This window comes from Electrona antarctica (genome assembly GCF_951216825.1).
Source record: "Electrona antarctica genome assembly, chromosome: 5".
Taxonomy (NCBI): domain Eukaryota; kingdom Metazoa; phylum Chordata; class Actinopteri; order Myctophiformes; family Myctophidae; genus Electrona; species Electrona antarctica.
This window is the reverse complement of record NC_136810.1, coordinates 25,985,081-26,002,062: the sequence shown is the minus strand read 5'-3', so window position 1 is coordinate 26,002,062 and position 16,982 is coordinate 25,985,081. Positions and strand designations below refer to the sequence as shown.

At 45.5% G+C, this 16,982-nt stretch overlaps 1 protein-coding gene across 3 annotated transcripts in view; it reads left to right on the top strand.

Annotated features, from left to right (window-relative positions):
- The window catches only part of mob2a (MOB kinase activator 2a), a 101,001-nt gene that overhangs the window by 31,003 nt on the left and 53,016 nt on the right, over nt 1-16,982 (top strand). Inside the window, exon 1 of one of the 3 annotated variants that reach the window (XM_079500723.1) lies at nt 12,318-12,379. The exons of 1 other annotated variant lie outside the window; for it this stretch is intronic. In XM_079500723.1, the coding sequence (XP_079356849.1) occupies nt 12,363-12,379 (17 nt within the window). In that variant the 5' untranslated portion in view covers nt 12,318-12,362. Of the gene's footprint in view, nt 1-12,317; nt 12,380-12,917; nt 13,257-16,982 lie in introns of those variants that run through there. One more of the 3 variants, XM_079500720.1, reaches the window with a different exon arrangement.

Sequence of the window (16,982 nt, the reverse complement as noted above, 5' to 3'; positions counted from 1 at the left end):
GGTCTTAGCCTCTGTGTGACCGACCAGGCCATATAATTATCTGTGTCCTGTAAAAGCCTTTTGGTTGGAGGAGGGGCTTTGCATGAGCATTTGTTTATCTGCATCTTTGCATTTAAGTGCTGAGTATCATCGCAGAACTCCCAGCATGCTTAGGGTCACAGTGTAGTGTAGAAATTATGCAATTCCTAACACGGAAGTATTTTTTTAGTATGAGATACTGACATTTCAGTCAAACTTTACTTTATTACGACATCACACATTTACATACAAAGTAAAAGAGTGGGGTGAAATTCTTCTTTGTGCGAGTAGAGCTTCTCAAAACATTTTCAGCTCGAGGCGCAAAAGAGAAACTGTCTTCCCATGACCCAAAAAAGGCGATCTACAAGCTCACATTGCATTGCGATGCAACCCATGAGAACCCTGTCCCTGTGTTTGGGAAGCCCTTTGATAGAGCACACCTCTCTGCAAGTATGTGTGCTTAGTTGTTATACGTGACGTTGGGCTTGTTTTCATAGATCTGGTTGCTCTCATAAAAATATGCCTCTCTGCCTGTCCTTGGTCATTCCGGTTGGACCAGCCGTGTGTGTGTGTGTGTGTGTGTGTGTGTGTGTGTGTGTGTGTGTGTGTGTGTGTGTGTGTGTGTGTGTGTGTGTGTGTGTGTGTGTGTGTGTGTGTGTGTGTGTGTGTGTGTGTGTGTGTGTGTGTGTGTGTGTGTGTGTGTGTGTGTGTGTGTGTGTGTGTGTGTGTGTGTGTGTGTGTGTGTGTGTGTGTGTGTGTGTGTGTGTGTGTGTGTGTCGTCTTTCACAACCGCGTCAGCTACAGAAACTCTGCTGTTAACCACCATGCATATTATTAAGCTAGCATTATTGTTCCTTTTTTTGTTGTTCTTTTCTCCAAGTTGCACAGTTGATAGTACATTTACCAGGCTGCGGTTTAGTTCAGGAGTTCAGGTCATCATCACACTGGTTCGGGGTTGATGAGGAGACCATGTGTATATCGTTGCTGTTGGGCAGAAACCTCTTATCTCCATATTTTAACATTTTGTTTTTTTACCCATACTGACAAGAGGAAGAGTTGATGATGACACACGGGATGACACAGCTGTTTGTACACAAACTTGGATGTAGTGTCTGTGGATGCCACAAGAGGGCAGCAGAGATGTTTGGGTAGCCTCTTGACTGTCCAGTGTGCATCAAACTGCTGCACATACACAGGGGAGGGAAAAATACTTCCTTGGGTGTCTTTGATAAAACATATTGATTTCTCCTCTTATTAAGGTGATATTTTAATGATATAATTTAATTTCAAGAGTGGGGGGGTGTGTGTGTGTGTGTGTGTGTGTGTGTGTGTGTGTGTGTGTGTGTGTGTGTGTGTGTGTGTGTGTGTGTGTGTGTGTGTGTGTGTGTGTGTGTGTGTGTGTGTGTGTGTGTGTGTGTGTGTGTGTGTGTGTGTCCTACCCAATGTCAGATGGGGGGAGGGGGGGGGGGGGGGGGGGTGAATAAGCCATGCCACTCTTCTCAACTAGGGAGAGAGAACAAGGTGAGAGAGAGCTGGTGAGAGCGAGAGAGGGGGAAGAGAGATCCATTGAGCGTGAAATCAGATCTCACCATTGCATAATCATGGCTCGCAGGGCCTTCCCATGGTGCACTGGGTCCGGTGTCATATGACCAGCTCATTGAACCAGCCATTAAACCAGTCATTAAACCAGCGGCGTTGTTCCACTACCAGTCATTAGACCACAAGTTCCACTTCACTACCACCAGTCATCACGCATTAACCCATTTAGACCTGAGCTTGATTCTACAAAATGTCTTCTAAATCGTGACAGTTTTCATAAAAACCTATGTTTCTATGTCGGTGGTTCTCAAAGTTTTTCATGTCAAGGACCCCAAAAACTATATGTCTTTGGCCGCCGACCCCCATCTGAAAATGTTTTTTCCAGGACTCGGTGCCGCGCTACACGGATGCACTTACAGTACAGAGCCGAAGAGAAAGAAAGAAAAGTACCACAAACAACGGCAGCAGCAAACGGAGAATGGTCTTTAGTTGTGTTTTAATGGACTTTAAAGGACTTTAAAGCCTCTCTAGGTTTATTGTCACATCACAGGTCTACAGGTGTAAAGATGTGGGCTTTTTCGTGAGAAGGGAGAGGATATTGATTGATTGATTGAAGTACCATATTTATTAACAGATTGGAGAATTACAGTACATTTCAAGCACAACTCAATACAAAAGACACCATAAAGCATTACACTTGTTTACAATAGGGTCTGCCCACTCCGCCATGTTCACTTCATCATAACATTTAGAGACTTACAAATATACACTTCTATATAGCCAAAAACAGGAAATCATCATAGAGGAGGTAAAAAGGGGGAAAAAATCATACAGTGAAGGGAAAAAGGGGTGGGTGGGTGGGGGATTCAGATTTTACGGGGGCCAGTTTTGAATTGCAGCCGCCCGTAGGTGCCCTTTGAGAGCGGTTTTGAAGGAGTCAAGGGATTCACAACACATGTCATAATGACTGTTGGTAGGGTGTTCCACATTTTGGTGGCATAGGAGCGAAATTAATTTAGTCCCTTGTTTGTGCAGAATCTGGGTTGCTCATGGTTTGTTGAACTCCCTCTGGTATTGTGAGTGTGGACTTCATTGACATTAAGGAAGTATTTAGACAGGTGTATGGTGTATCGAATCTTGTGGACCAGACCCATTGCCAGATGCTGTACTCTGTCGTCAACCCTAAGCCATTCCAGCCTGTCAAAGTGGGCAGGGGTGAGGTGGGTTCGGGGAGAGAGGCCAAGTAGTAGCCTGACCAGTTTGTTTTGTGAAGTCTGGAGCCTTGAGGTGCTGTGGTACCAAGAGGTGCTTGCATAACAGTGTTCCGTTCACCTCCACCATCTGTTCTCTCCCCTCCAGGTAGGATTGCATCCAGCTCACTGATGTGCTATCAAAACCAATTGCTTTTAGCTTGTTGGATTGGTTCACGGTAAAGTAAGAGCACGAAAAGTAAGAGCAGGAGAGAAAAACTAAAGAACACAGCATAGAACGTTTAAAAACGGCTTAAATTATCAACATGTATAATACTGATAGTATTTCGTCGCTGTTGGGTGGTCCAAAACTGTTACTTTTTGTGGGGCGCTAGCCCCTCCTATGTCCAGGTTTGAGGGTTTGTGTAAACACACTTGTCCTAACACAAACATTAAATGCCATTGACAATGAATGGCCAGTTTTGATTTTCAGACAACTTAAGTCAGGATTTAGAATCGGCCTTAGTCCTAAATATATGGCGATGAGACATTTCCTCAGAGAAGATATATAGTAGCAGGTATCTGGTAAAATCCCAGATGTGTTGAGGATCATGTGTGTGTTTTTGTCGACATGAATGTACTGTCGGCCTGACGGATTTCAGTCATTTGCATTCCATAGAAGCCACTGGCCAGCATGTCTTATTGTCTTCTATGACAGCATGTCGCACACCAAAAATAGCAGATCTTCACGCTCACAAGTTCACAAGTCACAACTACACGCTAGCAACTAGCAATAGAATACATGTTTAGATTAAAAGCATCTTCCATAAACATTAATGGTCTCAGAATTGTCATAAAAGCAAAGGTTAATGCTGCCTCAATCTGTGATTTCTAATTGGCTGTATGTAGAACTGCAGCAACATATGTTTATATTGATATAATACCTGAACATCATTATTTTCAGCCATGAGATTTTATTTTGCTTTATTCCACACATGCGCCTTTGTCTAACATGGACATGGAGCCTGTAGCAGGATTCTTTGACACAAACTTAAACTTGCTAAAAATAACAATCTGCGTAACACCCGTTTATCAATTACAAATCATGCAAATCACCTGTCTGGAACAATCAGCTGTCACCTTGCACGCAGTCACAGTTCTGTACATTTTATGCACTGTACAATCCTGTTAATTTAATTGTGTGTGTGTGTGTGTGCGCGTGTGTGTGCGACTGTGCATGTATGTGTGTGTGTGTGTGTGTGTGTTCACGTTCACAGACTCATTCCACCGATACCAGACATTTCTGAGACATCAACATAACTCCTCTTCTTACTTTTGTTTTTCTTCTTCGTTCTTTCCTCTTTCCGGCATCCTTTGATTATTTGGGGGCGCAGCCCTCCGTCCACATGCCAGTAATACCAGAGCACATACCAGTCGACAGGACGTTAAGTGGCTGTCTGTGGCTCTGCGCGCAGGCAGGGCCCCACAGCTCCCACTGTGTTCTCCCTCCCTCCCTTCATCCCTGTCTGTGGCTCTGTGTGCAGGCAGGGCCCCACAGCGTGCAGGCAGGGCCCCACAGCTCCCACTGTTTTCTCTCTCCCTTCATCCCTCCTTACCTGCTGCTGCTTCTCCTTCATCCGTTGTCTTCTTCACCTCCAGCACACAAGTTCAGCCCTATTATCCTTTGGCTATTTGAAAATAGCCAATCTACAAGCACTTAACTCATTACTTTGCGACGTGTTGTGAGCTTGTAGATCTGCTATTTTCAAAGGATCTTAGACATTTAGAAACTTTCTGCATAATGAGTACTTTTTACTTTTGGTACCTTATATATTCTACATGGCTTTGTTTTGTTGTGGTACTTTATCTTTGGTGAACAGTAGGGGGCCCCACAGAATAGTTTTCTGCTTTGCTAAGCCATACTGTCCCCAGCAGTCCTTTGGCTCTGGCTGTACTGTGTGTATTTGTGCGGGTGACAGTGTGTCCCATCTTACACTAACCTTCCTTTTTCTTTTCTGTGGTACTTTTTAGAGTCGCTTGCCCGTGAAAGATGCAGAACAATTTCATCTGCTTGACCAAATTACCAGTATTATTCTCGTCTTGTTTGTCCAAATTCCTGCCCTCTGTGCAGAACATTCTAGGAACTGTGTGTTGAGCATGCTCGCCGGCCCGTTGCTGCAGTGGCTTGGGCCTTGGGTTGCATTTCATTTCCTTCAAGTCTCGCCTGGAGTTTTTCAAATCAAACTGGGAAGGAGCTGTGGGAGGAAGATGATAATGATTTGTGTTATGATATTACAATCATACCCAGGCATAACATTGTCATACGGGACCGCCGCCGCGAGCGCTTGAGAAAATATTAACTTTGGCTGAAAAAAAACCGCCCCATTATTTCACAGGCATTCCCGTGGGTTCATATGCAATGAAAAGCCAGAGATGGAAGTGGCAGACGGTTATTGCAGTGGGAATCTGTCGTGGCGCTGTCCCACTTTCCTCGGATGATGAATGGCGTACCTTATAGTGCAGCCCACGTCCCATAGTCCCCCCCCCCCCCCCCCCCCCCCCCCCACACACACACACACACACCTAGGGACATTTTACATGACGATCAATAAAGGCCTTTCTCGGCCCCACCCCTCTCCCACTGTTTATATTGTGCTTAGTTTCCAAGATGGCCGCAGCACCAGGAGGGGGTGGGGCGATTGTGGGGGATTTTGTTGGAACATAATTATGATGAATACAAATTCAATTTCTGTTTTTGGCTTTTGAAGTTGGACAGGGCAGATATGACATTATAAATTATACTACTTAAAAAATAAAAAAAATAAAACATGAATTGTGGAAATGGTCAATCTGCATGCTCACAACGCGTCCCATCGCGACACATTCAGCTTGTAGATCGGCTATTTCCACTATTTTGGAAAATGTTAATAGCTAGCTATAGGAACAGGCCTAACACCAGGCCCAGAAAGGGAGACATTCTTGGACCGACTGGTACAAGCAAGCAGGCAGGGGAAGAAGATTGACAGCCAATTAATTTAAACCGATGGGACACCAAAAGACACATGCAGAGACAAAGTTCCACACAGGGCAGCTATTAAAGGTGAGCTATATGTCTTGCTGTCTCGACTGTATAGACCAGGCTGTATGTTACAGACAGACAAGCCGACTGCTGGCGTCTGCCTGCCTTGTCATACTGAACCCCCCTCGGTCAGGGCCCAGCTCATATACACTGCTTTAAGTGTGTGTGTGTGTGTGTGTGTGTGTGTGTGTGTGTGTGTGTGTGTGTGTGTGTGTGTGTGTGTGTGTGTGTGTGTGTGTGTGTGTGTGTGTGTGTGTGTGTGTGTGTGTGTGTGTGTGTGTGTGTGTGTGTGTGTGTGTGTGTGTGTGTGTGTGTGTGTGTGTGATATTTCTCAGTGTACACAACATTGGTATGAGTGTGTGAGAGAGAAACTCAAGGCTCATACTGTGCTTGGGTCTGCAGCCAGTGGGTTGTTTCATAATAGATGACTCTTGTGTGTGTGTGTGTGTGTGCGCGCGCGATATGGTCTCTCGTCCTACTAATGCTTCCCCTTTTCCTGATCACGGCCACTCCAGCTGGGCCCAGAGCTGTGCGTGTGTGCATTCATCTGCGTGCGTGTTAAAACGCTTGCACGTGTGTGATCTGTGTGCACCACAGGCGGTCCGACTTAACTTGGCTCTCTGTGGCGTATTCCTGGAAAGCCTGTGCTGGCCAGGAGGGGGCCATGGGTTTTACCCCACAACACTGCAGTCAACCAGAGCCGTTTTCTGGAAGCCTCTCTCTCTCTCTCTCTCTCTCTCTCTCTCTCTCTCTCTCTCTCTCCATCTTTTCTTTGTTTGTTTCTGCCTTCTACTCTTTCCTTAGCTCTCTCCCCATAAGGCTCCCCCAGCTTCAGTAGAGGGAAAGAAGGAGAGATAACGGAATTATGCAGTAAAGAAAGGGAAGGTACTAGCTATGCAAAGGACTATTGGAGGGGGGGATTAAGATAAAGTACTTTTTGTAGCATGAGGACTCACTGTATGTCACATAAGTGCACACACACACACACACACACACACACACACACACACACACACACACACACACACACACACACACACACACACACAGGTTAAGTTCATTTTCATTACACAACATACAAGGCAAAGTCCAGAGTGTTCATTTAAGAGAAAGGCATAATTTTTAGACTTTCCGAGTTAAATCGACACGCCAGTCTTTGCAGTGTACACCAGGAAGGAGGTACAGAGAGTGAGGGGAAGAGAGAACCAGATGGACATATCAAGGGGGCAAATTATGCAACCCTGGTAACGCCTGGAAAGACATGAATGGGGAAACGAGGGCTTGCGCAAGCAAGGAACAAAGCTTGAATTAAGCCTCATTCATACACCGTACAACAGCAGGGTGTCGCCACCCTCGTTAGCTTGAAAGTCAGTTCTTGTCGGCAAGCGACAAGCGGTCCTGTATGAATGATGCTTTTGCCTGACAACGGCAGGCAAAAGGTCTAATGACCGTCACCGTAAAGAGCAATGACAACAAGCAGGACCGCCGGAGGGTGGAGAAGGTGATGAATACATGCGAGGAGGAGAAATGCTTTGTAACTTAGAAGAGGGAGGGAGGGCGGGGGGGGGGGGGGGAGGAGGAGGAGGAGGGAGGGGTTGTTTTCAACTGCAGCGCAATAAAGCATCAGCTAATTGTCCCTGTGGTTTGCAGTGCTCCTTCCGCCTCCCCTCCCTCCCTCTCCTCTTTCCTCACATCCCTCCCTTTCCCTCGCCCAAGGGTGTTTGCTTCATTTCCTGCCGCGGCGTCTCCATATACTGTAATATCTCCCCGCCGTTTTCTTGTATTTTTCTCGTCTTCCTCCGACCCGCCCCGACGCCATTCTTCAATCCCCCCTGGACTGTACCGGACCCCCAACCACCCACCCACCTCAGCCATCAGTGGTGGAAAAAGTACCCAATTGTTTTACCTAAAGGACAACTTTGAGTGTTAATTTCTTTTCCATTTTCTGCTTTTTTGGTTTTAGGGTTTTTAGCTATATTTGACAGGGGGGCGGGGGAATTCGAACATGGGGCTAAATATGTTTTGTTTTTTTTACAAAATATTATGGCGATTTCTTTATTATTATTTACTGTAGTCCTAATAGACCCCAAGAACTTACATCTGGCCACAACATCACGGGATCTACTGAATGTGAAGGTAGCCTACTGGGGGGAAGCTGTACTCTGTGTTGTAGGCTCAATATGTCAGTAGAAAAAAAATAGACACATCTTTTACTTTCTCTAATAACCTAAAACATGAACCTTGGTTGAAAAACAAAAACAAAGTTGTCCTTTAAGTAAAAGTATCATCAATACTGCAATGTAGAAATACTCTGCTACAGGTAAATTTCCGGAAATCTAAATGTACTTGATTAAAAGTACAAAAGTATTGGCATCAAAATGTACATAAAGTACCCAAAGTAGAAAGTACTCATTATGCAGAATGTCGTAAAAAAGTGTATAATAAGTAAAGTTTTCAAATAAATGCAGTGGAGTAAAAGTACAACATTTGCCTCTAAAATGTAGTGGAGTAGAAGTAAAGATATACGCAAGTAAAGCACAAATTCCCCCAAATTGTACTTAACCCATTCAGGGCGGGAACCCCTTTTGGTGTTTGAAGCATAATGTTATACTTTAGCCATTGAAAAATAGCAGATCTACAAGCTCATAGCGCGGCACCGCGCTACGAGCTTGTAGATCTGCTATTTTTGAAAGATCGTGAAAATGTTGCGCACATCTTTGAATGTATATTCTTTCTGAGCGAACATTTTTAACTCAAATCTTTCCCTGGAACAACATATTTTCAGATGGGGGGTCAGCGGCCAAATACAGATAATTCTGGGGGTCTTTGACACCACTGACATAGAAACATAGGGTTTTCAGAAAACTGTCGGGATTTAGAAGATATTTTGTAGAATCTGTTGTCTGGTCAAAATGGGTTAAGTACAGTACTTAAGTAAATGTACTTAGTTACTTTCCACCACTGCCAGCCATCCCCTCTGCATCCCCCTCCTCTCTCCTCCTCTTCGTCCAGAGCTGGTGTTGCGTAACTATGCAGTGAGTCGTCTGCCTGCGAGCAGCAGCAGCAGCAGCAGCAGCAGCAGCAGCAGCAGGGCGATTGATTAATCAGCAGTTTTGTTTGCCAGTCTGCTCTTTACGGTATAATAAATGACCCTCACTCCGAAGAGTGTACGAATGGAACCGAATGGACCCGCAAGGGTCCATTCGGTTCCATTCGTGCACTCTTCGCGGTTAAAATAACACCAAGGGTTTTACTGTGCACTGAAACTGGGCCCGAGAGTGCTTCAGTTGGGAAAGGGAGACCACACACACACACACACACACACACACACACACACACACACACACACACACACACACACAGAAAAGCACCAATGTAACTGCAAGCACACATTGCAGTCCATGATGTAATGCTAACCTGCAGAGCCCTTTGCTTGTCTTCATTCATCATTATATGGTGAGGTCCACACATCAGCGCACGACCCCCACCCCCCACCCCCCAATGCACCAGCTTTTGGCTGATTGTGATTGATTTATTGTGCCTTATTACGACACCACTAAGGTTTGGTTGTCACCGCTCCTGCGGGTACAAGAAGCAAACTAGCAAAGTGCTATTTTGTGAGATCAACAACATACAATGACAATATTCATTATAATTTTTAAAAGATATAGAAGGGTAGACGCCTCATTCGCCACTGGAGCGACCTGTATTGAACTGAGGGCGGAAGTGCGCCGGACATGAGCCATAGAGTTACATGGACATGAGCCATAGAGTTACATGGACATGAGCCATAGAGTTACATGGACATGAGCCATAGAGTTACATGGACATGAGCCATAGAGTTACATGGACATGAGCCATAGAGTTACATGGACATGAGTGTCATGGCGGTGTCCAGTCATGTAACTCACGTCCCTTCCTTGCCCTTGGCACCAACATGGGAGCTTGCCCTCACTTGAGAGCATTCGTCCCAGAGCCGGAAGAGGCGTCTACTTTTCTATGTAGGGCTGCTCCGATCAGGTTTTTTGGGACCGATCCTGATCACCGATTGCTTTTCTCATGATCAACCGATACCGATTCCGATGTTGTGCTTAAGGGGAAAATTTGAATATTTCCAAAATTATAACTTCCTGTGTGTGTGTGTGTGTGTGTGTGTGTGTGTGTGTGTGTGTGTGTGTGTGTGTGTGTGTGTGTGTGTGTGTGTGTGTGTGTGTGTGTGTGTGTGTGTGTGTGTGTGTGTGTGTGTGTGTGTGTGTGTGTGTGTGTGTGTGTGTGTGTGTGTGGGGGGAGGAAGGGGAGAATGTTTAGGCCAGTCACAAAGATGCAAAATGATATTATACTCTGACTTTTATAACACTTAAATGGTATAAAAGATTGGTTTCTCCAGATAGGGTAAATTGCCGATCACCGATTGAGTCATTTGAAGGCCGATCGGTGGTCGATTGATCGTTGCATCTCTATTTCTATGTCTCTGTCTATGGGTCTCTCTCTTGCTCTGTCGGTCTGTCACTCACACACACACACACACACGGCCATCAGATGTCACAGTGATTCAGGACTTTGTTTACACATCCTTGCTCTTCTGAACATGGATAAGTGTGTGTGTGGCATGCATGTGTGCGTCTTGTTGTTGTGAAGTCAGGCTAGTGCCAGGAGCAGTTCTGTTTTTTTCAAGTTCCACTCGAGCAATTATCACCAGGGGTGGGAATTGGCGGGCAGTGCTGACCCCAATGACATGTTGGGCCACACAGTTGGGCCACACAGTCAGACCTATACAATCACAGTATAGGAGAGAAGAGATTCCCCAGCCGGCAGCTCCTTTCCCTAAAGGGACACAATGCACCTCTAGACAGTAGACACTAACCAGGGCGATAAAGATCTCTATCTGTCATTGTAAAGTCATTCCAGATCTCCAGTGTCACGTAAGTGTCAACCTCCGGTCACCTCAAGTAAGTCTGGCTGTCTGCCTTCCATGCATTTTAACATTCCCATAATAAGTCGCTGGCTCGCTTCTATTTCAGTGTGTTCGGAGAGGATGGTTGAAATGTCACGTAGCATTGTGTAGCTGTTGCCAGAGCTTCTTACAGTGTATTGTGCCAGAGCGTCTTACAGTGTATTGTGTAGCTGTTGCCAGAGCGTCTTACAGTGTATTGTGTAGCTGTTGCCAGAGCGTCTTACAGTGTATTGTGTAGCTGTTGCCAGAGCGTCTTACAGTACATTGTGTAGCTGTTGCCAGAGCGTCTTACAGTATATTGTGTAGCTGTTGCCAGAGCTTCTTACAGTATATTGTGTAGCTGTTGCCAGAGCTTCTTACAGTATATTGTGTAGCTGTTGCCAGAGCTTCTTACAGTATATTGTGTAGCTGTTGCCAGAGCGTCTTATTTTTGTAATACCGGGTGTTGTAAACTTAGTGGTGGCTGCAGTTTATTAGATCAGTGATGATGGGTTAATATAGCATCACAAAGCAGTTTAAGCACTTGAACTCTGTATAGGCCTACATCGGTTATTTGAAAGTAGCAGATCCACAAGCTCACTCCAGTCTAGAACACAGTGCATCAGAGTAGTCAGACCGGTCCAACGGCCTGTTTAGGTGCACAAGGAAACTAGAAACTTGTAGTTGTCTACATTCTCCACTACCTCCGCATTTATGTTGGAGGTACCCTATTGGTCGTGTCATATAGTCCACCACCATCTCTGCAATGTCAGCTCGTAGTGCGGCACTCGGTGCCACGCTACGAGCTTGTAGATCTGCTATTTTTCAATAGCTAAAGCATAACATAATGCTTAAAACACCAAAAGGGGTTCCCGCCCAGAATGGGTTAAATGGCTATTCTTGGCTTTAAAATCTTTCACCCTTCATGCTGTGACAAGTGTTCTGGACTCTGTTTACATCCTACGGAGGGAATAGCCCCGCCGATAGAAAACGCTCTTGAAACAGGAGAGCCATGATTGGTCCCTCTGGGTCCTGGCTGTGGAAAAAGACCAGGCGGTCAGGATTCCATATGAATAATTTTTCATAAATATACTGCTGGCGGTTGATGATCCATTCTATAGCCTATATTTCGCTTTTGTCAATTTCTCAAACTCTTGGTTTGTACAGTTGTAGCTTATGTTACGTATGGTATATTTCTGTTTTTTATTGACGTGAACTTGGCATCATGTTACTTGTATCCATTTGTTGAGTTAAATGAAAGCTGCGATCCGTAGCATTAGTGGGTTTCATATCCTACTACTTTGGATTTGAACCCCAGGCCAAACTTTCTACCGCACCCCCCAGACACAATCCCTGCTTGGTCAGCAGGAGATATAATCTCAAGAACAGATTCCGAGCCACGCTACTGAATCTGTTGACGGGGGCATTCAGAACGTGTATACATTGTTAGTGGGAATGAAAATTGAAAACGCCTGTGACCCACCGGAAGAGGAGGGCCGCCATAAGGCGGAGCAAACGGGCAACATCCTGCTATCCACATTCTGTTTGGCGCCGCTCCCTGAGGCAAATTCAAAGGAAAACGGGGTGCTGTTGCTTGTTGCTGATGGGTTCCCAGTTTGGGTGAGATATTACACATATTTGGGAGCTTCAGGCAGCACTACTTGACAACTAGAATGTCGTCTGAAAACCTCATGTTATGTCAAACTGATACTTTTATGTTTCGAGCTTGTACAGTAGGTCTACTTGGATGCTTTTGTGTGATGCTGTAGTATGATCAAGTAGGGCATTCATTTACAAAAAAACAACACAAAATGTTAAAATATGGAGATGAGGTTTCTGGACAATGTGTTCCTTCTGTCCTACCTGACACCTAGATATCATTTAATTTCCTCCAACCACTGCAGATGTAGCCTTGCTTGTTGTTGTATTGCATTACATACCATACAGATTTGTGTGTGTGTGTGTGTGTGTTTGTGTCAGTGTGTGTCACTAATTGTATTGTCTGGAAGAAGTTAATTCCGTCACCGGTGGACTGCTGTACAACGTACAGCGATCGCTTAATTTAATTGACTTCTTTGTCGCTTGGGCAACGTTTACCGTCGTTTTTTGGCATCATCGAGTCGGAAACAACAACCCCGGTGACTTCTAGTGGGGTGAAAAGAAAAACCCTGCCTGCCCCACGGAAGCTGTAGAACCAGAGAGAGGAGGAAGGGGGGCGGTTAGGAAAACACAGCGATAGAGAGAGAGAAAGCATAAAAGAGAAGAAAAGCTCTGCAAGGCAAGGCTGCCTCAAGTCTAGTGTTCTGTTCGGGTATTATTGTTCATCGTCTGACTGCAGCAGCAGCTAGCAGCTACACTCTCTCTCTACCAAACGAACACGCTGCCTTTTCTGTTCTATAGCTCTTCTTCTGGAAAACAAAACAATTCTGGATTTCTTTATCCGTTTACTGTCGTCCGGGATGAGGTTCAAAAGGAACGGCTCCTATACGTTAAATAGGTAAGAGAAAACATAACAAACACGCGCTTCGATCCCCGTAAACTTCACGCATAATCTCTGCTGGGGAACGTAACGTGTACTAGGCTGTGTCAACTCCTTTTGTTTTATATTAAAACAACTCGTGACCGAGAGGACGCTTTGCAACGATGATGCCGAGTAGTGTCGATGTTATTTTTGTTTCGCTTCTACATTAAAGTGACGTTATTTTTGCAATCAAAAATCCGAGTAGAATTAGTAATGTTTTTGTTTTTTTTATTAGAAAATATATGATAAAATGCGGCTATTGTTAAGAACTGGCACTCGTAGTTGAACAGATTGAACCGCTGTCACGGTTCCTTCATTCATGGGGATTCCACCATTGTAGTGTCCACGTGTAGGTCAGGGTAAACCTGTCCGTCTTGCTGTGGGTGGGAGGGAGGGGTAGGGGCTCTTTCTTTTGTTTTCTGTCTTCCATTGACAGGAGAATGAAAACGAGCTCTTCCTCTCTCCATCCCTCAGGATCCCAACTAAGCAACAGGCCCCCTACATCACCTCACTCCCGCCACAGAAAAAGGATACCCCTCCCCATGGGTTCCATCCCCTAGCAACTTCATTCTGTGTGTGTGTGTGTGTGTGTGTGTGTGTGTGTGTGTGTGTGTGTGTGTGAGAAAGAAAATATTGATTTATTGGATATACTGACTTTCAATTGTACATACATTTTGACATTTTGTTTTGATTGTAGGCCTATTGTTCCACTTTTTGCTTTGGCAATGTAAACGTGTTTTCTCATGCCAATACATCACTTTGAATTAATTAGAAAATTGAGAGAGGTTATAAGTTTGTTCCCCCTAACCCACGTTGTGGATATGACCTCAACTGGCTGCATTCACCTCCCAGACATTTATAGCCCGGATCACGAGTGTTACCCACTGATTCCACTGTTTGTGTCATTATGACACAAACTCTCTCTCTCTCCCCTAGTCACAAGTTTAATGAAAAGGACTTTCTTTGTCTTACTCTTCCGTCTTCCTCCCCTTATCAAACCAAGCTGCACCACAAGTTTGAACGCTTCTGCGATCCAGCTCGGCTCAGAGAGAGTGTGACTATTAACCACCGGATTTCTTGCGTAATTATTCATCTGGATATTTTGATGAAGTGTCTTTTGTTCTAGTTGACGGCGCGGGCACTCACGCTCAGCCGCATACTTGATCATTTTGTTGAAAGTGACTGTTGATGTAGTTTCCCTTCCTCCTTTTCTCCTCTGGCGTGGAGCTCTCTCCCTCAGAATTGTTATCAGGCACAGGCCCCCTTCCGCTGTGTGTGTGTGTCTCTCACACACACACACACACACACACACACACACGTCACACACACATACAGCACATCCTGACTCTTGTGTGCAGCCTGAAACACAAAGCAGCCTAATGAATGAATGCTGATTGCACACTCCATCACACAGGCTCACAAACATGAGAGCATTGTTATGACTATGCACTCCCTTTTGTGTGTTTTCAATTAAGACCTGTGTGTGTGTGTGTCATGCCAATAAAGCCCATTGCATTTAATTGTGTGTATGTGGCCATGCGTGTGCAAAGCAGAAGCACGGGAGCTTCAGATTAAATCAGTGCTCTTTTGTTTCTCGGAACTACGCGTTCCGTTGACGATCTCGCACGTCCCGGTCCCCCCCGTCCCTGTCCCGTCCCCCCCGTCCCCGTCCCGTCCCCGTCCCCCTCCCAATCATCTAGGTATAGTGAGCATTAGGGAGTGAGCATTAGGGACAATGAAAAGTGAAGGTGGAGCCTGAGTGGTGACAGACAGGAGGAAGGTGGCGCTGAAGAGAAGGGAGAAGAGAGGATGATGTCATTGTAGCTAAAATATACTGCTGCTGTGCTGTCTGCTGCAAGCTCCCCCCGTCCCGTCTCATCTTTCAGAAACGGAAGGGAAGTGATCCTGTACTGTAACTGTCATCATGTCATGATTCCCCCTCCCCCACATCTCTCTGCCCCTGTCAGGCATAACGCCAGATGTTTTTTCCAAGACAAAATGTGCATTTGTTTGTTTTTATAGAATAGTGGTTTTGTGTTGGCCAAGGCACACAAATGGGCAAAACAATTTTGTTGAGAGCAGGCCACACCTGTATTCATAGCGGAAATGGCAGATATGCAAGCTCACAATATGACGTGTTTTTAAAATAAAACAATTCAAAAATCAAATCTTTGCCTGTAATGGCATGCCCAAAATGAGGATATCAGGTTGAGAGTGCTTAATATTAATATTTATATACATTTTCGAATTTGTGTCTGCACTGGAAAATAAATTCACACACATGTATAGTAAATTAAAAAGGATTCATTACTATATGTTACAATAATAATGTGTGGTTGTCAGTCACACAATCCCAATAGTTGTAGGCCCACTAGCGGCAGACAGTGCTCCCAAGTGCGGCAACGTTGGTCTGTCAACTTCAGAGTCAGACTACTCACTACTAGCAGTATTGGTATTGGACTGTGATGGAATTTGCTGTGCAATGTGCATGTTCAATTGTTAATGCTCTGCATGGCCTTTCTCCTAGCACCACCATCAGACCACCCATGTCCCACTTGCACTGCATGTAAGTTCTTAATGTCATGTCATGAGCAGGTTGCTATGACACATGTCCGTTCAACACCCAAAGAAGATCTCACAAATTACTAGCCTGGCCTAGCCAAGTAGCCAGCGTGCTTTCTGATCTAGAGGGGCGGGCGCGCTTGGAGCAACCGCTGGAGAATATTGGTTCACTGATCAGAGCCTGCCCCTCTCCTCCCTGGTAGAAATCAGCGGAGGAAAGCGACGCCCCTCAGCACTGTAGTCCCCCCCCCCCCTCCTACTCTCCTAGACCAGGAAATGTGTCTCGTTCCCCCAGGCTTTCATTTTTTGAGCCGAACGCGAACGAAAATAAAAGCCTGGGTACCGCCAAGGCTAACAAATTACTAACCTGCGGAACCTTGGGAGTAGCACGACCTGCAGGTGTCGCTATTTTTCTCTTCAACTCTTTGACTCAAATTTAGATGCCACAGCTTTGTCTTGCTGTGTGTGCGTGCGCTTGAACGTTGATTGTTGCTGTTCAGCTGAAGTGTCTCTGTTCTCACGGTCAGTTAATCGTGAGGTGTGTGTGGTGCAGTCACTGTCTGTAGCCTTTGAACACACAGTAGCGCACACACAGGCAGTCAGACACACACACACACACACACACACACACACACACACACACATACAGACGCGCACACAGATACAGGCACACACAGGCAGTCAGGCACACACAGATACAGGCACACACAGACACACACAGGCAGTCAGGCACACACAGATACAGACACACACACAGGCACCTGACATCTTTGCTCGCAGGAGTCTGGCACGAGGATGCTGCGCACGTCTACCGCATGATCAGAGAACATTTGAGAACAACCAAAAAGGGTTTCATCTCACAAAATGTGGAGGAGACAGTGGGTGGCTACTGGCTTTTAGCGAGCGGAAGGAAGGATACAGGGAGGTCATACGTGATGAGGTCTATAATTCACTGTGTGCCCTTCACCTTGTTTGCACGCGCAGCAACCCAAGGCACTCTGCAGCGATTGGCACGTTTCCTGGGGGTGTGTTGCAGCGCTAGCCAGTAGCCACTCCCATACCTCTGCGTCATTTGTCTGAATGAATAATAGTCAAGTAAGTGTGCGTGGAGAGTGTTTTTGTTGTCATTGTGTATGCTTT